The sequence below is a fragment of the Talpa europaea genome (assembly GCF_964194135.1).
Source record: "Talpa europaea genome assembly, chromosome: 12".
NCBI lineage: Eukaryota > Metazoa > Chordata > Mammalia > Eulipotyphla > Talpidae > Talpa > Talpa europaea.
In genome coordinates, this window is record NC_140079.1 from 60,537,643 (window position 1) to 60,561,912 (window position 24,270).

Here is a 24,270-nt window from a genome sequence, read left to right on the forward strand (position 1 = left end):
TTGATATGATTTAAAGTTTTGTGCATAAAATGACATTTCATTCATTAATGTTTTATGCCTCATTTCCCATTTGCCTAATTCTTTTTTTTAAGATTTATTTATGTATGCATACAAGAGCTGGGGTACAGGCCAGAGGTGTGGGAGGTGAGAGGATTCACCAGAGACAAAGTGGGGAACAGAACAGGCAGATTGACCAAAGTACACTGCTGAGGGGAGTAGCGGGTAAGACAGGAGAGGTCTGCTGCACCATGTGGGTTGCTCTCTGGCTGGCCTGGGGATTGAACTCGTGCTGCAGAGCCTGCAGACAGCTTCATAGGTTGCGTCTTAACCCCTTGCACCACTATGGAGGCCTACATTTGCATAATTCTTATAAAATGTCTCTCCCCATGTGCTGGGCACCAGTATCAAGTGTTAGTTGGTAAGTCAGCCAAACCATCTATCTGCCCTCATGGAGGAAGAGAGACAGACATTAAATAAGTAATTCCATTTCCCCCCTAGCAGCAAGTACAACACTGGGCTCACTTTCCATGCTTTATTCTTTTTTTTTTATGTTAAATTTTTAATTAATTAATTAATTTTCTTAAAGATTTATTTATTTATACAAGAACTGGGGTACAGGCCAGATATGCAGAAGGGTGAGAGGATTCACCAGAGACAGAGCGAGGAACAGAACAGGCAGACCGACCAAATACGTTGCTGAAGGGAGCAGCAGGCGAGACAGGAGAGGTCTACTGCGCCATGTGGGTTTCTCCCCAACTGGCTGGGATTGAACCCGCTCTGCAAAGGCTGCGGACAGCTTCATAGTGTGGCGCTCAACTGCCAGCACCACTAGGGAGGCCCTCCATGCTCTATTATGGGGTCATGTGCAACGCCATGATTTTGGGAGTCCCTTCTGCTTCTGGTCTTCTCTCCAAACTGGTTAATACTGATATAACCATTGCTCTCAGGCTTTATAGTCTATTAGGGCTGCCACTGTGCTGCTTCCACAGTACTTTTAGGGTATAGGATTCTATGGCAAAGGCTGGGAGTTTAGGGCCTAGTGTCAGCCACATTGGGGCCACATAAGGGCTACTGAGTCAGAGACCTAAAACACTGCCAGGATTAGGGCTCAAGTCCTTTCTATTCCTTGGGCCATCGTTTTCTTTCCTTCTTAAAACCCTCTGAAATTGGGCCTCCCTGGTGGGGCAGGTGGTTGAGTGCCACACTGTGAAGCTGTATGCAGCCTCTGCAGTGCGGGTTTGATCCCCACCAGCCGGTGAGAATCCCACATGGCGAAGCAGCCTCTGCAGTGCGGGTTGGATTCCGGCCAGCTGGCAAGAATCCCACATGGCGAAGCAGACCTCTCCTGTCTGGTCCGCTGCTCCCCTCAGCAGTATATTTCATCAGTCTGCCTGTTCTGTTCCCCACTCTGTCTCTGGTGAATCCTCTCACCCTCCTGTACGTCTGGCCTGTACCCCGGTTCTTGTATAAATAAATACATCTTTAAAAAAAAACCCTCTGAAATTGTTTTTAGACTGAGGGAAACACATCATTCTACTGTTCAATGGGTTCAGAACAAAAGTCATAAATGGTAGGTCCATGGACAGGATCTAGTCAGTACACTAGATTTGGCAAACATACACATTTTCTTTAAATTAAAAAAAATTGTTTCCAAGTATAAACATCAAGAAATTTCATATTTAACAAATCCAAATTTCGAGGTTTTCTTGAAAAATAAAATCAGAAAGTCTGCCAACACTAAATCCTCATTCTTACCAATAGCAATAATCAGATAGTACAATATTGCTGGCTATTGTAGGGAAAACAGATGCTTACCAGTTTGCCACAGTCTAACTGCTCCCTCTTGTCTCATATCCAGCCTTCCTTAATTGTTTCTGTGACCTCCCTCTTCCCATTTGAGTTTGTCAGCTCTTGTGTTGGATTTTTGGGAGTATATTAACAAATATCCTCGAGGGAGTAAAGAGCCCATTTGAAAGGCAAAGGGAGGACTTGAAGGGAGTAAGCAAGTTGATATTTTAAAATATTCTATTGCTACCATATTCTTAAATTCTTAATTTGTTTTTCCATTTAATGCATGTATTTGGACAGCCTCAGTCAATACATATCTTCGAATGAGCAAGAAAGAATATGGCTGGAAAAGATCAGGTAATAAACTCAAGGATTTGATAGATTTTTTTTATTGTGAATATTGAACTATACAACTAAAATTGTGAAGTCAAGTTGTAAATGTAGGTGGTAAGAAAGAGACTCTTAGTGGCAGCTCATTAATATGGGGAAATTGGGGTAAAACTCACTTGAATTACTTAAAATTAAAATTATGTAATGTTTTTGAAAGATGCAATTTTGTCAGCTCTCTCTCTCCCAGTTTCTCTCTCAACACCCCCTTCCTCTGATTTTTAGTTCAAAAGTTGAGATCTTTGGGCCTTGGGATGGGAATGGGCTTAACCATGCATATAGTCAGACATTAGCCTCTAAATATCAGTGCCCCTTCCTTTGCAATGTGCATTCCCTAGGATGTGTGAGTGCTAAAATGGGGGTATGTGGAGCCATAAGCTGATTATGGACATGTTCCTAGATTATCAATTATACTCGATTTTTTTAAAGGGAGAAATAAACTAAATTTAAATTGAAGGGGATAAATAAAGCTAAATTAACTCATTTAGCTTATTTAGATTGTTTAAAATGTTTTTTTTTAAGATTTATTTATTTATGCATAAATAAGCCAGAGGTGCATGGGAGACAAGGGGTGCGTGTGAGAGGATTCACCAGAGAGAGTGGGGAGCAGAACCAGCAGATGGTCCCTGGCCCGGTGGGGCATCGAACTTATGCTGCAGTGGCTGGTGATAGCTTGATATTGCTGTCTTTAACCCCTGTGCCACCAGGGAGGCCCCTAAAATGTTTTATATTAAAACAAATATATTATGCAATAGGGGGACAAATTTGCATGAATTTTTAAGATAAGAGACATCAAAGACATTTTTTCTTCAAAATTTTATTGATTTGCCATTTATAAAAAATTGTGTGTTTGGGAGTACACCTTCACATCTCAACATGTACATATGCTGCCCTTGTCCTCTGCCAGAGTTGCAGTGACAAGACACTGCCACCTTACTCACTTCGTACCCTCTATCCTCTAGCTGCCATTGGTATCTACCATAGTTTTCACAGAGTCAAAGAGTTATTTTTGTTGTATTTTGTCAGTTTGTTTTCTTTAGTTGTTTATATTCCATACATGAGTGAAACCATCTGGTAACTAACTACCTTTTACTTTCTGACTTATTTCACTTAGCATCATCACCTCAAGATCCACCCATTTTGTTCCAAAAGGCCTAATTCATCTTTGTTAAATAGTTGAGTAGTCTTCTATTGAGTAGATATTCTACAATTTGCTTATCTAGTCATCTGGATGAGCTGGATAAGCCCAGTCATAGGTGTTAGACTATCTCCATATCTTGGATAATGTGAATAATTCTGCTATGAACACAGGGGTGCATAATTCTTATTAGTGTTTTCATACTCTTCTTCACCAGAAGTATTGCTGGGTCATATGGCATTTCCATTTTTACTTCAAAATATTTTATATGGAAAGTCACTTAGTTTTGCCATGAAGACTTTTCCTAATTCCCTCTGTAATCAGGACTCATCTAGGAAAATGTGAGATGTGCTGCAAGTCACGCCCGGTATGGGGGAGGGGCAGGGCATTTTTGGACCAGGACAGAGTAGAGGCAAGTGTGTTGGGGAGAGAGTCTGCAAGACTACTTTACTTTGCTATCCCCTTCACTGAAGGGGTCTCTGAGAGCTCCAAATCTAGGGAGTGGAGTGGACAACTCTGGCAGGGTGGTAGGACACTAGGAAAATGCGGAAGTGGGCCAGATGGCACTAATGGTGCCAAGGATGGACTTCAGGGTCTCCAGTACCTACCCTCCCCTAGTTGCCAAGTCATCCCTAATAAACATGCCATCTAAGGAAAAAAGATACGCATTGAAATGTGGCTTCAAGAGCAGTCTCTTGCCTCACCACACCCCAAACCACATAGTCACCCTAAGTGACTATAGACCCTTGAATAAAAATTCTGATCCAGTCACTATCATTTATGCCAATCAAGAAGGGTTGCAGTGTAATTTGTTGGGGGAAAGGAAACTCACCAAACTTGTGGCTAATGGCTCCTCTAAACAAAGAAACTTAACTCTTTTTAGGCTGTATCCCTAGCATGACCCTCTTCTCTTTTTTAAAGAGACCCTCATTCACAAATGGGAAAAATAAATTGGGAGTCAAGTGCTTGGGCTCCTTATTTGTCATGGTCTTTCCCAGACCCCATTATTTAAAAAAAACTCATTCTTGCAACCAGTCATAAAGTTAACAGGAATTCAAGCCTCCTAACATTTCCTTCCCTTCAGTGTACCTTCTATAGACTACTCTAATCAAAACAATGTGATATGTCTTTATAAGATGATACTTGATGGTATCATCAAGTATAGAGATTGGTGGTATAGAGATAGAGATTGGTGGTATAGAGAGGCACATGTATTTACTTATAGGGGACTGTTTCAGACAATAAAATGGAAGCTTTTCATTAAGTTTTCTGATTGAAGTTAATAGTAAGTTTTAGAAATGTTCATAGTCTAATATTTTACTTTTGACTTTCTTTTATAGTTGGAAGCTGGATCCCATTTCAAAAAAGATTTTTAAGGCACTAATCTGATGTAGGAGTCAGGCGAAAGACCAAATTAATATCCTGGCTCAAGTGCTAAAGGATTTTATCTACCTGGCAAGGAGTTTGCTTAGAAGTTGCTGGAACACTTTACTGCAATATTTATCTTACAAGTGATTAATGGACTGATGTAAAACTCTAATTTTAAGCAGTTGCAGTATACTTGAGAGGTTCAAGAATTCTTCAGGATGATGCAAGATATCCTAAAACTTGTGAAACCCTACTTCCAGCTGAATGAAAGCTCCCAAATGAAACCCTACTTCCAGCTGAGACTCAAGTTATAATAGGGTACAAGTTACCAAATCTGTTGTACAACTAATATATTATTATTGAAAGCATAGGGCCTAGAATTTTGATTTGTGATATTGTTGTTATTATTGCTTCCCTAACATTTTCCAGAGTAAAGTCATTTCCCTTTCTTGTCCTAATTTAGTTAACACTGAACAAATATTCCACAATCTTTGTTACTTAAAGCAAAATTTGGGGGAAATTAACAAGTTTACATTGCATAGTACTATTTGGTATCACTTTCCATTTTATTTTAAAAAGTCAAATAAAGTTGAATTTTTATGGTTTGTTATTTAGAATCCATTATTCGTTTTAGCTCAATTTTGAGATGAAAGATGGAAAGAATATATGATGTTTTACTCTAGGAAAAACCATATTAGGGGTTAAGAATAGAAGGAAATACAACAGAAAAAAAAGTCAAGCTTAACTATTAAGAACCTACTGGAAATTTCAGTGGTGTGCAAAATCTGAAAGCAGATTTTGATTATAATACTTTTGAAATTTGTTTAATGAGCTTGACTTTATTGTGGTGGGGGAGGGACAACAGGAAAAAGTGGATTTATTGAAATACCTTGCAAGAGACCAGGGGGCAAGACAGAGATGTCTGTGTGTGATGAAGGGCTTAAGACTTTCTTTCATAACCTGTTATCTTCTGGGATGTCTGGTCTTGGGTGTTGACCTTTGACACAGCATGTGTCCTGGCCTTGCTTCCACATTCATAGTCAAGGTGATCTGGTCTTATGTCCTGGTTCATAGCAACCTTATCATTTCCCTTTATCTTTTGAAGCTTTCCAAACTTGCCTGCTGGGCAAGGAATGGGGCTTTACTTTTTAACCTTGATAATGATACCCGCTATTTCCCCCTCTTCTGAGAGGATGATGGGAATCTTTGGGAATGGGCTGGAGTTCTGGCTTGTGTAGCTGCTTCAAGCTGAATTTTGGCCGGTAGTGCTGGCCATTAGCCTATTGTCATCTGGGTATGGTGGGAAAGAGGTGTGAAGGAGAATTTGATGGCTGCACTTTGGGCTTTCAGACAGGGTCAATTTTAGTTGCTATGTGGTGTTCTGAGGGGCTCAGGTGGTGCCGGTTGTCCAAAATGGGCTACCAAGCATCCAGGTTCACATCTCCCGCAGCTGTTTGTGCTTCTAGGTCTCCATAACGAACGGTACTCCATGGTGCCTGATTCTCTGTAACTGGAAGCTGTAGTTTGATGGTGTGTGAGATGAAATTAAACAAAAAAGTTAAGAATGCCGGGTCTTAAAAGACCCAAGTGGAGGAATTTTGTGTAAGAAGTCATAGTTCTTAGATATTGTGTCTTCCTAGTGTTAGGGGGAAATGATGTCCTGCGCTAATCCCATACAGGCTTTGTGGACCCCACCCCCACTCCAGACTAAAGCCATCAAGACATTGGGAAAGACAAATCCCGTCACCACCAAAGGGAGGGTGGCTGGGACCTGAGGGTGGAGTTAAGCAGCCAGGGTTGGTTGGTATAAAAACCAGACACGTGGGCCTTGGGGTCTCTTGCTCTGTCGCTTGCCTTCTGGCTTCACGGCTCCTGGCTCGTGGCCAGGAGCTCCATTTGGGATTCCTGATCGGCGGATCAGGAAGGACGCATTTAAAACTTTGTCTTCCACTTTTCTCCCTGAACTGTACTTTCCTCATTTGCCCTTCCCTTGTGAATAAACCTTTTATTAACCTTTCGCGTGTGCCTGCAGTAGAGTATTGATAAGTCCTTTTAAGCACGCGGGTGAGGACCCACAGTCAGGCACCCCGTTTTGTATCGGGGCTGCCCTCTAACACTAGGGAAAATGAGGGTCCTTTAATTGCACCCTAACAGGGGTCACAAAGATAGCTCAGCCTGGGAATGTAGTATCCCAGAGGCCCAAAAGTGCTAGAGCAGAATGGGGAATCAGAATGGGGCAAGACCAGAAATCAAAGCGTAAACAGGTGGATTTGTAGTGAGTAGGGCAGTGGTGCTGTAGAGCATCCTGGCTTAGGTTGGCCATCAACACCAGTGAGGACAGTCGACCAGTAGGTAGTTCTGGAGAACTGCAGCAAGGCAGAGTAAGTGGCCCCTGTATCCACTAAGAAGGTGATCTCTTTGTCTGCCACTTCCAAGATCACTTGAGGCTCTGCCTAGAAATAGTAAATAGGCGAGCCTGTTTCACCTCAGAGCCCCTTCAGAAAAGTTCTTCTCTCACACTGGGTTCTTCATAGTCAATGACCATAGTCAGAGGCACTTGATGATGCCCTTCTTATTTTCCCACCTGGCACATGCTTTGGGCTGGCCCTTCCCTCTCTGGAGAGTGGGACGGTCTTTCTACCAATGTCCTGTGCAATAGCTGAGGGCATGGCCTTTTCAGACACTCATAGCTAAAGTGTCCCAGTTGCTGGGGGACCTTTAAGAGATTGAGGTCCTAGGTGTCCTAAAGGTTTATGGGGTCTTGGGTGAGTCTGAGGTGGCAGGGCGCTGCCAATGCCAGCCACCACATATTGGGCCTTTCTCTTGTCTTCCTCTCGTTTCTTTTAGCCTGGCTGTTCTCCCTATTACTGTAGACCTTGAAGGTCGTGTCTGGAAGTATTGAGAAAGAGGCCTGAGGCCCTTGATGCAGTCACTGGAGCTTGTACCTGATGTCAGAGCAAGACTGGCTAATCAAATGCTGTTAGGATGACCTGTCCTTTTAGTCTCTGGATCCAGATTAGAGTACTTCCTCATGGCCTCATGCAGGATTTTCACTGGGCTCCTGAGTAACTTCCCTCAGTTAGTCTTACTCACTGGGTTAACAATGACTTCCTGCGTGCCCTGGAGGAGGCAAGTAGTCATATGGTCCCCGCCCCTACAACTGGGGTTTCGGGATTGGTCTTCCCATTGAGTCCGTATTATGGACTGCCTTCCAGAATATATTAGGTTTTAAGAAGTCTTACATACTTCAAAACACTCCTATTAGTTACATACTTAAAGAATTTTATAAAATAACTACCCAGAGTGACAAAGATTTTTAAGAGTAGATCTATTTCTCTGACAAGGCTTAGCAATGCTGATAGGACTAGATTTTTCACAGGGAACCACACTGGGGGGTAGAAGAATACCAAGACATTTAGGTTAGCTAAACTGTCTTTGATATTAAAAGTAGCACAGGGAGTCTTAGAATGCTTTAACCCTTTTTGCACCCATACTTGCATTTCAGTTGTTACATTCCAGTTTTTAGATAGTAAGAAATTGTAATAGCTGTTATACTATCATCCCTTTAGACTAGATGACTGGTACACATAATCTTAAAAATTTTAAGCACTTGCTTTAAAATTATTTAGGCAATAGGACATTAAAATTTCAGTTTCCTTACAATAAGGTGCAAAATGTAAACCTGAAGGCTCAGTAATTTTAGATAGACTGATTTTAGATATCAACTCTCATTATTAAACTTGGTAAACCTTAGTTTCTTACAAGAGATTTCAGCAAATGATGAACAGATTCAAGATAGACTAAAGAAGGCAAACAGCAAAAAGGAAGAAAGCAGCAAGGAAAATACTCAGGGTGGTAACCGGACATGTGAAATAAGAGCTTAGTCAGAAGACGTATATAGTTAGAGGAGCAGAAAACAGCAAACTACATTGTGAACTGGAGAAGAGATGAGGATAGGATGCCAGCACTCTTTAGCTTCCTTCAGTCAAGCACCCCCAGGATATTATGTAACTTGGAATTTTCTTTTTTTTGCATAGAAGAGGTGCAGGCCAGAGATGATTCACCAGACAGAATGGGAAACAGGCAGATTTACTGAAATACACTGCCACAGGGAGCAGTGGGCGAGACAGGAGAGGTTTGCTATGCCTTATGTGGGTTAGCTCCCTGGCTAGGAATGTAACTCAGGCTGCAGTGGTGATAGATCTGATACTTAAGCTCTAGGCCACCAGGGGGGCCCCCAACTTGGAATTCTCACCTATTCTCTCAGCTTTAATGGCATCAAATTTTACATGTGGACATAACCATGGAAACTAAAGGCTCGATGACACTGCTAACACATCCTATCAGGTATCATGTTTAATGTTACTTAAGAAAAATAGAGAGGGTTGGGCCTCCCCTGGTGGTGCAGTAGTTGAGCGCTGGGCTGCGAAGCTGCCCACAGCCTCTGCAGCGCCAGTTCAATCCCCGGCTGCCGGGCGAGGGTCCCACATGGCCCTCAGCAGTGTACTTCGTCATTCTGCCTGCTCTGCTCCCCGCTCTGGTTCTGGTGAATTCTCTCACCCTCCCGCGCTTCTGACTGTACCCAATGCTTATATAAATAAATAAATCTTAAAAAAAAAAATAGGGTTACATGTTACCCAAGACTACAGCAGGTGTGGGACATTTCTTTCTAAATGTAGGACTTACTAATACAATATAATAAAAGTCTGAGACCTTGAGTTCAAAATAATTAGTATGTTTCTGGCAGAAAAGCTTAAATGTACCACTGTCTTCACGGTTCATATTCTTGAGCCCAATTCAATTCAGGCATCAGGTTAGGAGAGCTCTTTATAGCAGGGGTCCCAAACTCAAGGAACTCCAAGATCGAGTGAAGTAACATGAAGGAGCAAAGTGGGCAAGAGAGGTGGTGAAATTTTGACCATTAGCTGCTCCTCCATTTTCATTATATGAAAATTTCTATTGTCTTGCAGTAAAGGACCAATGCCAAGGGCAGCGAGAAAACTCTTTTCAACAGGTAACTCATAACAGTTCAAAATGTGAAGGGGGCGGAGCAACATGGCGGCGAGGAGACGCTGCGAGTAAGATCTCCCATTAAAAAAAGTTAATAGGGAGGATAAGCGGCAGGTCCCAGTGAGAACTGGGACACGGAAGATAAACGGACGACTCCAGCAAACTGCCCGAAGAAGAAAGTTGCCATAAAAGAGGACGAGAAGGGAGGGAAGCGCAGAACCCTGCTCCCATCCCCCGCCCACAGAGGCGGCACTCTCCGACCGGCAGAGACAAGGGAAACAACAAACCAAAACGCCCAACAAGAAAAACGGATGCAGCAAGCGGGACTGTGAGTGGAAAGGAACTATTTCTGCCACCACACCCCGTGAACGGGAGCTGAGGCGAACCCTGCAGGATCCGCCGCGGAGGTGAGCTCCACGCGCCATTAAAGAGCGCCCCGCCCACCAGGAGGAGACCAGCACCAGCACACAGCCCCGGCCGCCCGGTAAGCTTGCGCGAAAGCGGCGCTCGGATTGCAGCTGCCCAGGTCCCCGCGCCTGCGACCTAGGCTTGCGGGGAGACGGGAGGCCCTCCCTGAGTGAGCAGGAACAAGGCGCCCAGGCAGGGGAGCGGGATTCAAAAGGCGCCATTCCCGCGCCACTGATCTGGGCTACAGCCCGCGTCCTGGAACTGAGGGCTTTGGAACTGAGACCCGGGCGGAGGCCCTCCCTGAGTGAGCAGGAACAAGGCGCCCAGGCAGGGGAGCGGGATTCAAAAGGCGCCATTCCCGAGCCACTGATCTGGGCTACAGCCCACGTCCTGGAACTGAGGGCTTTGGAACTGAGACCCGGGCGGGCGGAGGCCCTCCCTGAGTGAGCAGGAACAAGGCGCCCAGGCAGGGGAGCGGGATTCAAAAGGCGCCATTCCCGCGCCACTGATCTGGGCTACAGCCCGCGTCCTGGAACTGAGGGCTTTGGAACTGAGACCCGGGGCACGAAATTAGGGGCGTGGGTTCCCCACGACGGTGGGGCACAAGGCAGACACAGCACCCCAAAGCCGTTGAGGTGTACCCTACCATCCCCGCTCTGCTCCCTGTCCCACGGGGTGGAAAATCAGCTCCCCAAGGGCTCTAGGAGAGATCTCTGGTGCCACCTAGCGACTTGACCCCAGCACAGGCTACTGAAGGAGCTAGTGGCCAGCTGGGGAGTTAGCCCACACCGGGCCCCTTCTGAACAAGTAGTCTGAGCCCACAGGGAGAGCGAGCACCCACAGCCGGGGCAGACCAGGCGCGCAGAAGAGTGTGCCTGAGACCAGAAGCGCAGGGAGTGTGTCCCACATCACCATTTTAGAACAGGGACATTTCTTCAGTAAAGACTACCTGCAGAAGGCTTCCTCAGGAGCCAGAGATGAGCGGGGGAAGTTCGCCCACGCCAGACCCCCTCTGGCCTGCAGTCCAAGCCCAGAGGGGAGCAGGAACCCACCGCCGGGGCAGACCAGGCGCACAGGGGAGTGTGTCCCCATATCGGCATTTTAGAACAGGGACCTTTCTCCAGTAAAGGCTGCTTGAAACTGACAGATGACTCCTGGAAGAACCAGAGGGGAACAGAGAAGCCCACCCAAGATGCCGGCAAGTCCCAACAACACAGTGTCCCAACGCATACGGCAAATTAGAAAACAGACAGTAGGGAGGAGAAGAACCACACGCAACCTAGCAACTCTCCAGAGAAAAAGCACACCACAAAAAGAAAGCCAGCCCCCAGATTGCAACGACAATAACTTGGAAGAATTTCTGAGCCTTCCAGAAAGAGAATTTAAAATTGCCGTGATTAAAAAACTGACAGAAGTCATAAAGGAAAACAATGATAAGGGAAAAATAATCAACGATCAGAAGAATGCAATTGAGTCCCTAGAGAGGGAAAACAATGGTCAGAAGAAAGAAATTGAGTCCCTAAAGAGGGAAGTAAAAGAAATGCAGGAGATCAAAGAATTAATGGAAGAACTAAAGAATTCTGGGAAAAGCAATGAAAGCAGAATAGATGAAATGGAAGAACGAATAAGTAATCTTGAAGACACAGAAATAAAAAGAACCAAAACAGAAAAGGAAAGAGAAGTACGAAGGAAAAAGAACGAAGAAAGACTTCGGGAACTATCTGACTCCATGAGGAAAGGAAATATAAGAGTTATAGGAATACCAGAAGGAGAGGAGAGAGATGTAGGAACAGAGAAAATATTCAAAGAGATAATTGAAGAGAACTTCCCAAATGTGAAGAAGGAGCTGAAAATTGATATACAAGAAGCAAGAAGAACACCAAACTTCCACGACGAAAGGAAAAATACAGCAAGACACATAATAGTAAAGCTCCCAAGAATCCAGGACAAGGAAAAAATAATGAAGCTGGCAAGAGGGAAGAAACAGATAACATTCAAAGGAAAACCAATCAGGCTGACATCAGACTTCTCCGAAGAAACACTACGGGCAAGGAGAGAGTGGAGGGACATAGTCAACAGACTCCAAGAAAACAGATGCCAACCAAGAATACTCTATCCCGCAAAGCTCTCCTTCCTCTTTGAAGAAAGAATATGGACCTTCCCAGACAAACAGAAACTCCGGAATTTCATTGCAACTAAACCCCCACTCCAAAAAATACTACAAGGAGTCCTAAAGCCAGAACCTCAGAGCGACGAATAACAATGAAAGAAGGCCAAAAAAAAAAAAAAAGTTATTAAAAGAATAAATAAATAAAATCAAAGGAAAGACAAACACAATGGCAAATACAGATGTTAACATATCAATATTAACTCTAAATGTAAATGGACTAAACTCTTCAATAAAAAGACACAGAGTTGCAGCCTGGATTAAGAAACAAAACCCAACCTTTTGCTGTCTCCAGGAAACACATTTAGCTACAAAAGATAAAAATAGGCTCAAAGTTAAAGGATGGAAAACAATCCTACAAGCAAATGGACCAAAAAAGAAAGCAGGAACAGCTATACTTATATCAGATAAAACAGATTTCAAACTCAAAAAGATAAAAAGAGACCCCAATGGTCACTACATTATGATCAAGGGGACAATACTTCAAGAAGAAATAACACTCATTAACATATACTCACCAAACGAAGGAGCACCAAAATATATCAGACAACTGTTGTCCTCTCTGAAAACAGACATCAGAGAAAACACATACGTAGTGGGAGACTTCAACACACCACTATCAACAATGGATAGATCAACAAGACAAAAAATAAGTAAAGAAACCAAAGCTCTAAATAAAGACCTAGAGCAATTGGGCTTAACAGACATCTATAGAACACTAAACCCCAAAAAAATGGAGTACACATTTTTCTCAAGCGCACACGGATCATTCTCCAGGATCGATCACATACTGGGGCACAAGACAAACATCAACAGATACACCAAGATTGAAATCATATCAACCATCTTTTCTGACCATGAAGGCATCAAACTAGAAATAAACCATAAAAAGAAGGCAAGGAACTTTCCTACCTCATGGAGATTAAAAACCACACTACTGGAAGACCATTGGACTAATGAGGAGATCAAAGAAGAAATTAAAAAATTTTTTGAATTGAACGACAAGGAGGACACCAATATCCTAAATGTATGGGATGCAGCAAAAGCAGTAATAAGAGGCAAATACATAGCAATAGAAGCTCACATCAAGAAACAAGAAAGAACGCAAAGAAACAACCTAATCTCGAAGCTCAAAGATCTAGAAAAAGAACAACAAGAAAACCCCAAAACCAGTAGAAGAAAAGAAATAATAAAAACCAAAGCAGAAATAAATGAAATTGAAACTAAAAAAACAATCCAAAAGATCAATGAAACCAAGAGCTGGTTCTTTGAAAAAATCAATAAAATAGACAAACCCCTAGCCAGGCTCACAAAGGAAAAAAGGGAGAAAGCACAAATAAACAGGATCATCAATGAAAGAGGAGAAATCACAACGGACACAGCAGAAATCAAAAGAATAATCAGTAACTACTATGAACAGTTATATGGAAACAAGTTTAACAATCTAGAGGAGATGGACAAATTCCTACAACTCTACAATCACCCAAAGCTAGATAAAGAAGAAATAGAACACCTAAACAGACCAATTACAATTAGCGAAATTGAAATGGTAATCAAAAACCTCCCCAAAAACAAAAGCCCAGGACCTGATGGATTTACAAATGAATTCTACCAAACATTCAGAGACGAATTAGTGCCTATCCTTCACAAACTCTTCCAAAAAATTGAGAAGGAAGGGACAATACCAAACACGTTCTATGAAGCCAACATTACACTAATACCAAAACCGAACAAGGACAACACAAAAAAGGAAAACTACAGGCCAATCTCCCTAATGAACACTGATGCAAAAATCCTCAATAAAATTTTAGCTATCAGAATCCAACAATGTATCCATAAGATAATTCACCACGACCAAGTTGGATTCATTCCAGGGGCACAAGGATGGTTTAACATCCGAAAATCAATCAACGTTATCCAACACATCAACAAAAAGAAATATAAAAACCATATGATAATATCAATAGATGCTGAGAAAGCTTTTGACAAAGTGCAACACCCATTCATGATAAAAGCCCTTGAAATTCTTGGGATACAAGGAACATACCTCAACATCATAAAGGCCATCTATGACAAGCCAACAGCCAGTATCATTCTCAATGGTGAAAAGCTGAAAGCAATTCCATTAAGATCTGGAACAAGACAAGGATGTCCACTCTCACCATTGCTTTTCAATATAATACTGGAAGTCCTAGCCAGGGCAATAAGACAAGAGAAAGACATCCAAGGAATCCAAATAGGAAAAGAAGAAGTCAAACTATCACTATTTGCAGACGATATGATATTATACATAGAGAACCCCAAAAACTCCACAGAAAAACTAATTCAACTCATCAATCAGTTCAGTAAAGTGGCAGGATACAAAATCAACACGCAAAAGTCAGTAGCCTTCCTATACACAAACAATAAATCTGAAGAAGAAGAAATCAAAAAGACCATCCCTTTTGTTATTGAAACAAAAAAAATCAAATATTTGGGAATAAATCTAACAAAAGAGGTAAAGGACCTATACAAAGAAAACTATAAAACACTGTTAAAAGAAATAGAAGAAGACACAAAGAAATGGAGAGACATCCCCTGCTCATGGATTGGAAGAATAAACATTATTAAAATGGCCATCCTTCCAAAAGCAATATACAGATTCAATGCTATTCCAATCAAAATTTCAATGTCATTCTTCAAAGAAATAGAACAATTATTGATGAAATTCATATGGAATCACAAAAAACCCCGAATAGCCAAAGCTCTCCTGAAAAAAAAAGAAGGGAATGGAGGCATCAGACTCCCAGACTTCAAACTATACTACAAAGCCATAATCATCAAAACCGCATGGTATTGGAACAAGAATAGACATACAGACCAATGGAATCGAATAGAAAATCCAGAAATAAACCCACAGGTTTATGGTCAACTAATCTTTGACAAAGGAGCAAAGACTATGCATTGGAGCAAAGAAAGTTTGTTCAATAAATGGTGCTGGGAAAACTGGGTCGCTACATGCAAAAGAATGAAGCTTGACCACCACCTCACACCATACACAAAAATCAACTCAAAATGGATTAAAGAACTAGACATAAGACCTGAAACCATAAAATATATAGAAGGAAATATAGGCGAAACACTACGTGATTTGCACATCAAAGACATCTTTACAGACACATCACCCAAAGCAGTGATAGTGAAGGCAAAGATAAACAGCTGGGACTATATCAAATTAAAGAGCTTTTGCACAGCAAAAGAGACAATAACAAAAACAAAGAGAAACCCCACCAACTGGGAGAACATTTTTGCACCCAACACTAATGATAAAGGACTGATCACAAAAATCTGCAAAGAGCTGATGAGTCTCAACAACAACAAAGAAAATAATCCAGTCAAAAAATGGGCAGAAGAGCTTAAAAGAAACTTCTCTGAAGAGGAAATGCAAATGGCCAACAGGCATATGAAAAAATGTTCAACATCACTTGTCATCAGGGAAATGCAAATCAAAACTACCATGAGATACCATCTTACACCAGTGAGAATGGCACATATTAAAAAAACTAGCAACAACAAATGTTGGCGAGGGTGTGGAGAAAAAGGAACTCTTCTGCACTGTTGGTGGGAGTGCAAACTGGTCCAACCACTGTGGAAAGCTGTGTGGAGATTTCTGGACCTACTAAACATAGAGCTTCCATATGACCCAGCAATTCCACTCCTAGGTATTTACCCAAAGGACACAGAAACATCAATTCCAAAGAACACCTGCACCCCTATGTTTATAGCAGCACTGTTTACAATAGCTAAGCTTTGGAAACAACCCAAATGCCCAAAAATAGATGACTGGATCAAGAAGATGTGGTACATATATACCATGGAATATTACTCAGCATTCAAAAAAGATAAACACATGCAATTTGCTGCAACATGGATGGCGCTGGAAGGGATCATGCTCAGCGAAATAAGCCAAAAAGAAAAAGAAAAATACCGGATGGTCTCACTCATAGCAGGAATCTAGAAAACTTAAATAAGGGACCAGGAAAATGAATAACTATAAGAAAGTGAAAATCAAAATCAACAAAAAACTATGAACCAGAGACACTTTTAGGGGGGCGGGGGCGGGAGGGGAGGGATTGGGGTCAGAATGGGGGGCTGCAATTGTATGGGGAATATAACAATAAAATTTATAAAAAAAAAAAAAAAAAAAAAAAACTATTCAAAAAAAAAAAAAAAAAACAACAGTTCAAAATGTGACAACAGAATTCTCTTGTCTGGTTTAACCAAAGGATTTATTTGCTGATCCCTAAAAAGCAAAATTCAGAAAATAGCACGCCCCATCTCTGCCCTCCCCCCGCCCAGAAGAATGGTTCTATAATAAAACATTTTCAGTCATCTTCTCACTTTCCAAGGTGTGACCTTTCACGTGTCCATCCTGATCGAGCAGACTGGTGTGGGCACAGGGCACCACTCATACCTTCTGGTACACCTCCCTGGCAGGCATGCAGGCTCCCTCTTTTGAAAGACATTTATTGAAAAATTTTCTTTATAGCAAAATATTTCAAGATCCTTCCCCTTGCTCATCCTGCTTCAGTCACCTATTGCAAAAGTACAGAATCAAAAAGTTCCCCCCCATTGTGATTAAAACACTGAATATTGAAGATATCCAAGTTACTCTAAGTTCTTGGGTTAATACTTAGATATCTACAGAGGAAGCTGAACCTCAATTTCTGTTGCTCACAAAAATGGGTAACAGAAAGGAGAATTTGATTAGAACAGTTAAAAAACCTGATAGTCATTCTTTGATGGAGCAAAGCAGGCTTTTCAACCATCAACGGATAATACCATGTTGATCGCAAACCTTGCAGAGACCCAGCAGGATTGGACTCTCAAATGTAGCACATACTTCAAAGAGAGCCAGCAGAGTGCTAAGATATGTGAACAGGACAGAATGCTGGTTAAGGCACAGAGTCAAGAATTCCAAGAAATTTTGAGTGCCATATTCATTTAATAAGCCTAGAGCAATCTAAAGGCTGTGGATGTGATCACACCAGGACGTTTTTATGGAATTGTCGCAGGCCAACATGATTGGCAGCTGGCATCCTCTGGCTCACGGTACGAAGTGAGCAGCTCCAGCAGCTCGGAGAAACCTAGGGCTGGGGAGTGTAGCGGAGGTATTTCTTGCCAGATGGGAGCTCTTTGGTGAAGACTCCTTTAGGGAAAAGCTTTTTGGCCTCCTCTTCAGGGATCGTTGGAAGGACCATGACACTATCTCCATTCTATTGGAAAACATTGAGAAGGGTGAGATTCAATCTCAGATTGAAAAGGAAAAGAATTAGTGCTATAGGTACTAATGAGAATAATCAAGAATAATCAAGTATTCTTTACCTTCTCCCCTCTAAGGAATTTTCCCTTTCCTACTTTTGTGAGGGTAAGTACTTTCCCACTTAACACGAAATAGTCCTGTTTTAAACCTAGTAAGGAATTGCCCCACACTTTGAAACCATTATTCTAAGTCTTTATCATGGGCTAGAGAGCCCTGCATGTTTGAAGACTGCCTCCTCTCTCATCCTTGGGCCCGCTTCCCCACCTTCTGCTGCTGCTTCTCCAGGCACACAGCTTTCCCTCTATTCCGTTAATACACCAGCCTCACTTTTAGCTCAAGTTCCTTGTACTACCAGTTCCTTCTTCAGGCAGGGCTTTTCCTTTCAAATACGCATTACTTTGTCCCTTGTTTTCTTCGTGTTCTCCTCAAAGATCCCTTCAGAGAAAGACCTTCCTTGACAGTCAAAAAACCAATCCTCCCAACTCCGTGCTCTTCCTAGCTGTAGGGCAAGGGAAAAATGTCAGGCTTTTCTGCCCTCCCGCCATCAGGATAGATGATGGATCCCTGCGGTCCTGAATGCATGCCTGATGGCGGGCACCTGGAGTAGGGTGTGGGCAGAGGTAGATGGGATTCACCTGGGCTAAGACTGGGCTTTTAAGGGCGGCGTCACGGGGACGCCAGCAGAAGCCAAGAAGGAATAGAAGCCGAGAGAGAAGCAGAGAAGGCCGGAGAGCCCAGATAGACTGAAAACTTGCTGGTGGCTGGGAGGCCTGCCAGCCTCCCGGCCCCCCAGCATCCCTGCCTGCTGTGTACCGGGTAAACCCCAATAAAAGCCTGCAAAAAGCCACTGAGGACTCTGATTCTTCCTTTACCTGGTCTGCTGGATCAGAAAACCTGCACTGTGTCCTGTCCTGCCCTTACACTAGCTCTGCATGATTATTCTCTGCTGTCCTTATCACTGCATAATATCCTATAAACTTGTGTAATATTTGTTTCTACCAGCTGGAATCTAAGTCTAAGAAGGCAGGGACTTTATACTGTTTACCCAAGTGTCCACTGTCTGGGCTCAAAAAATATTGTTCAATGAATGGATACAGTATTGAAATGATTTACTAGTCAAAACAAAACAAAAATACCCAGTATTCAGGTTAGCACATTAAAGATGATGTAGTAAATTTAAAATTGTCTTGTGATATTTTTATTCATGTCCTACATATTGCAGAAATCCTAAGAAATTAAAAGGTAATGAGTTTTAGATAAGTGTACATGGGTTTAAAAGACTGAAGCATAAGAGAAATGAAAAGCTTTATAAAAGTAATACAAATAGTTTGATAGCCATGACTTAGTGACCAATCAAGGTTTTCTATAAGTATTCTGTCATTGGGAAAAGGTTAAAGGTTCTTTTTTTGGTTTTAAATCCTATTATTAGGAAAAGGAATCTATAAAATGAAAGTCAGAAAGCAATACCGGGAGTTTTATATAAATGGTACCAAGACCCTGAAAATGACCATCTTAAGAAAAGTCCCCCTAGTGTTATTTGCAGGCTAGAAACAGCCATAGGCAACACTGACGCTAAAGGGAGCAATTCAGAGAATGGCCCCCCCAAGCCTTCCAGTCAAGTGGTTTATCTGCCCTTTTAACATCTTTACCTTCCAATCAACGGGGGTGGCAACCCTCTTTTCTGCTGTCAGCTGGAGAGAGATAACTACTCTGAGAAGCTCATCAAAGTTTCTGCCAGTGGTAGCTGGGTAGAGGATTGACAGCTTCAGTTTCTTATCAGGACCAAAAACAAACACCTGCAGAGCACACAGACAGAAAAAAAGACTTCTTTAAATGCTATTGTTATTAAAGTCTTTTAAAATGGGCCTCCCTGGTGGCTCATGGGGTTAAGACATCAACCTATGAAGCTGTCCACAGCCACTGCAACACGAGTTCGATCCCTGGCCAGGTAGTTACTCACATGGTGCTGCAGACCTCTCCTTACTCGCCCGCTGCTTCCCTCAGCAGTGTATTTCAGTCAATACGCCTATTCTGTTCCCCACCCTGACTGTGGTGAATCCTCTCACCCCCCCCAACATCTGGCCTGTACCCCAGTTCTTGTATGCATAAAGAAATATATCTTAAAAAAAAAAAAGCTCTTCAGACATTACAAATGTTCAAGGGCATTACAATAAAACAAAACCACTGCCACCACCCTTCCCTAAACACCTGAAAGATATGTCAAACTGCAATCTGGGAGTCAGGAATACAATTTTCTTCTTCATGTTAGCTTTCTGAACTTAGAAGAGAATTATATTTGGTTCCGGCTATCCCAGTAATTTAATCCAGGGAAGGCCTCAGGAAGGGATGATTATCATAAAATGATATTAATGGGAGTTGGTACTGGTATACTCAAATAGTTGTATATTTTTTGCAGATGAGGGACTCAGTTTATTTCCTATTGGGTAGAAAGCACGTTTAAGAGGACAGAACAAATAAGAATTCAAAATCAGAGCTGCCTTATGAAGAAGGATATGGCCATCACTTGAAAGTGAAGGCTGTCAGGATAACTAGAGAAAATGTTTCTCAACTCTCTTTGACATTTAGAATAACTACATATTTTTATGTAGATTTCATGCTAAGAATTCAGCAGTTTGAAAATTAGGCTGAAAATTTTACTTTGTATCACCACCTTTCCAGATAAGCAGTGAGATGGCCACAAATGCAGTTATTATGTAAGAGGAATTGTTCTCTTATTTCTTCCCTATAGTTGGCTCAAGTAGTTACTTGGAAGTCCAGCCTGGCTGATCAGGATGTCTACACCATAGATTCCTACCACTCACCACACGAGCTGTCACAGGCATGCCTTTTTCGTCTTTTTCTGCAGGGTCCAGCATGCCCAACAGAATGGCAAGTTCCCGATTCTTATCATCAATGATGGGAAAAGGTAACTTTTCTGTGGGTTCATCACCATTGTAAGCATTAATATCCTGAAATGCATGGCAGAGGGAGAAGAGAAGTCAAAGGTTGGCACATCCTCTGAGTCACCATCTTGCAAGACAGGAAACAGGACCATAATCATAATCATGTTCTTCAAGCAATTTCAATAAGAAAATTAATGAACATGCCTTGTCTCAGTTATTCATCAACAGGAATAACAGTAAGTATGACACCTAGCTTGTAACTGCAGATCTTTTTCATGCCCAAGTCTCTTTAAAGTTCAGCATGTTTCTACTGCGTTGAGAAGCAGCAGGAACTCTTTGAAAGTTGAATAAGAAGATCAAAGGTACCTTTGGGTACCCAAATACTGTAAAAACCACCAGAAATAGTAAATTCATTTAAGTTCATCATATCTAGCAATAATGCCACATGCTGAGAACAGTCTCCAGAGTCTGTTCCTCACTTAGATGTCCATCTACTATAAAACAGATATTAGGGAATGCCAAAAAAAAAAAAAAAAAAAAAAAAAATCACATAACTTAAAGCAACACAATATGATTCCATATTTTAAAAGAATAAAAAATTGAATATATTCAAAGGTAAATGTCTTGTGGGTGAAAAGGCAGAGGTAAATTTATGGAAATCCACACAAAGGCATTTTAAGGATGAACTAAAGGACAATAATTTACTGTCTTCCTCTCTATTCCCCTTTCTCCCAGTAAAACTTCAATCATTCCTACTTTCTAATCCCTGGAAACTTGGGGGAGGGGAAATCTCATTTCTATATTTGATCTAGCATTGCTAAAGAGTTAAAGATGGGTTGTGCAATATTGTAAATATACATGGAATACAGATGAGTAAGACCCTTCAAAGGAATTCTGATTTGGTTAGATGATTCCCATATGAGGTAGAAGCAAACACAAGACTGTAATATGTAAATGGAAGATTGTAAATGCTGAAGTACACTTATGCTCCCATTTGTAGAGCCACTGGGAAAGGCTTTAAGAACACGGTATGACTTTCATCTGGACCCTTGAAGGCTGGATAAGAGTTTCACAGGACAAAGACAGACATTCCAGGAGTGGGAAGCAATACTAATGCAACATTTAGGCAATTCTGAGCAGAAACTGATGACAGGAATAAAGAGCTTCGCTGGATGAAGTTTTAGGATTTAATGGCAAAGAAGTCTAAAATTTGAACAAGGTTTATTTACTATGCGGTGCCTTCAAAGTAAAACGGGTTGATGACACAGCACGGGTTGATGACACAGTTACAAGCTTTGTGGATTTATCCAGAGATGCAATAGGGTGAAAGTGGCATTCATGAACTTTGAAATAGATATCTGCTAGTTAAAACTTGTTTCCAATTCAATGCAATCACAATTTTGAAAACTTCTTGGGCAGAAGCTCACCAGCTAAAATAAGCCTAGGTATGATTCCATATTTTAAAAGGCATTAAATAATGGACTACATAAGCCTTTTTCCTATAACAATCTAGTTTTAATCCTTGCTATGCAGTCTTCTCAATCCTGTCACTTATATAACAGACTATATTCATGAACACTGAACAATATGCTTTGGTTTTTTTTCTATCCTAAATCAGGTTATTCTAGTCTCTATAATCTAGTATGAAAAAGAGCATTAGTTTGATGTTCGAATCATACTGCCACCCTTTTTTTTAAAGCAGGGCGATCTTGAGCCTCCATCTCTGACTGAAAGACATTCTCATCTTTGAAAACGAGACTGGAAACCACATACTTTTCTTAAAGGGCTGCTACCTGAAACTACCAGTAAGAACCCTGCAGAAAAACCAGATACCATTAACAGGCAAATGTAAGGAAAGGAAAAAAAATCTGAGTATAACTAGCCCCTGCTTCCTGCCACCTCTCCCCCCTCAGTTACTAATAGCCTGCTGGTAACCAGAAGTCTTACAGATAATATAGTCAATTAATACATATTTTGTATGTCATAGTAATTATATATTGAATTTTTACAATAAAATAAGGTAGAGAAAAGAAAATGTCATTTATGTAGATAATAAAGAAAATACATTTACAGCACTGTATTTATCAATACCATAAGTTTTCACCTTCTATTTACACCTGAATAAGTGAACCCCTGTTATTAAAATCTCTGTTGTTCAGGGGTCAACTGTACATCTTTTGTTGCAAGTTGAAGTGCCTGATATAGCCTAGTGCAGAGCAAGCCTCCATGAATGTTACTAATAATGATTTAATAGCACACTTAACGAAGTCCTAGCATGGTCTGAAGTTTATAACACCACATTTCATGTCCAAGTAAATACTTTGCTGAAAGTAGACATTTCCTTCACAGTTCATTCATTCAACAAATACAGACCAACCGCTCACTGAGTACTGAGCACTGTTCCAGCAATACACAAAACAGGAGTCTGCCCTGCTGACCTCCATTCTGGTGGAGAGAAACCAACCAACCAAGTGAGCCATGTGCAGAGGGTTTCTGATGGAGACAAGTGCTAAGGAGAAATATTATTAATCAGAGGGCACAGGGAATGTGAAGGGGAGTTATAATTTTAGATAAAGAGGTCAACAAAGACCTAAAAATGGTATTATTTGAGTTGAGACCTGAAAAACATGAGGGCAAATCACCAAGTTACCTTCACCTAAAATAAACCAAGCTACTCTATAATTCATAACTTGACCTATAGCCTCAAAGCACACCCCAAAGGGAACTATACCTTGCTCCAGGCAAGATGGTCTTCAACACTGTCTATTGAAAGTGCGATCAGCTTCACATTCCTCTTGGCAAATTCTGGTGCAAGCTTGACAGCCCTGCCAAGCTCTGTGGTACATACTGGAGTAAAGTCCCGAGGGTGGGAGAAGAGGATGCCCCATCTGAAATGAAGGAAGAGAAAGTCACACCTGAATGAAGAGGTTGTCACCAACATCATGGAGGATAGGAAGTCACAAATCATAGGTAAAAAATGACTTAGTAGGGCCTCCCCGGTGGCGCAGCGTTGAGCGCTGGGTTGCGAAGCTGCTGGCAGCCTCTGCAGCACCGGTTCGATCCCCGGCTGCTCCCCGGCCACCGGAGGAGGGTCCCGCTTGGCGCGCAGACCTTTCCTGCCGCCCGCTGCTCCCCTCAGCAGTATATTTCGTTGGTCTGCCTGTTCTGTTCCCAGCTCTGGCTCTGGTGAATTCTCTCACCCTCCCACGCTTCTGACTGTGCCCAGTGCTTGTATCAATAAATAAACAAATAAATCTTTAAAAAAAAAATGACTTAGTAAAACGAATGTTTATGAAGACAGTTTTTTTTTTTTAAAGATTTATTTATTTATTTATTTATGCAAGCACTGGGTACAGTCAGAAGTGCGGGAGGGTGAGAGAATTCACCAGAGCCAGAGCAGGGAATAGAACAGGCAGACTGACGAAATATACTGCTGAGGGGAGCAGCGGGCGAGACGGGGAGGTCTGTTGCGCCATGTGGGACCCTCACCTGGTGGCAGGGGATCGAACCCGTGCTGCAGACTCTGCAGGCAGCTTCGCAGCCCAGCGCTCAACCGCTGCACCACCAGGAGAGGCCCTGAAGACAGTTATTTTTATGCTTTTCTGTTGAGGGCTGTTTTTCGACCTTCTTATCTCCAGAAAAGTCCATGTTTAAGCTCAAATCAATCCAAGATATGAATTCCAAGATGATAAATATTTTAAGACTGTAGTATTTTAAGTGTCGCCTCAATGAATGACAAGTCACCCTGACTGCTTTCTAGCTAATGAAATCTGTGCTACTCAAACCAAGTAGTTTATTG

At 41.8% G+C, this 24,270-nt stretch overlaps 1 protein-coding gene across 1 annotated transcript in view; it reads right to left on the bottom strand.

The window, feature by feature from the left end:
* Positions 1–17,392: 17,392 nt before the first annotated feature.
* The window catches only part of LOC311181623 (peroxiredoxin-6-like), a gene marked incomplete at both ends in the record, with an annotated part of 7,352 nt that continues 474 nt past the window's right edge, over positions 17,393–24,270 (bottom strand). The window contains 4 exons of the mRNA XM_084250068.1: positions 17,393–17,521; positions 19,218–19,364; positions 20,391–20,537; positions 23,203–23,359. Coding sequence (XP_084106194.1) covers positions 17,393–17,521; positions 19,218–19,364; positions 20,391–20,537; positions 23,203–23,359 — 580 coding nt within the window. The remainder of the gene's footprint in view (positions 17,522–19,217; positions 19,365–20,390; positions 20,538–23,202; positions 23,360–24,270) is intronic.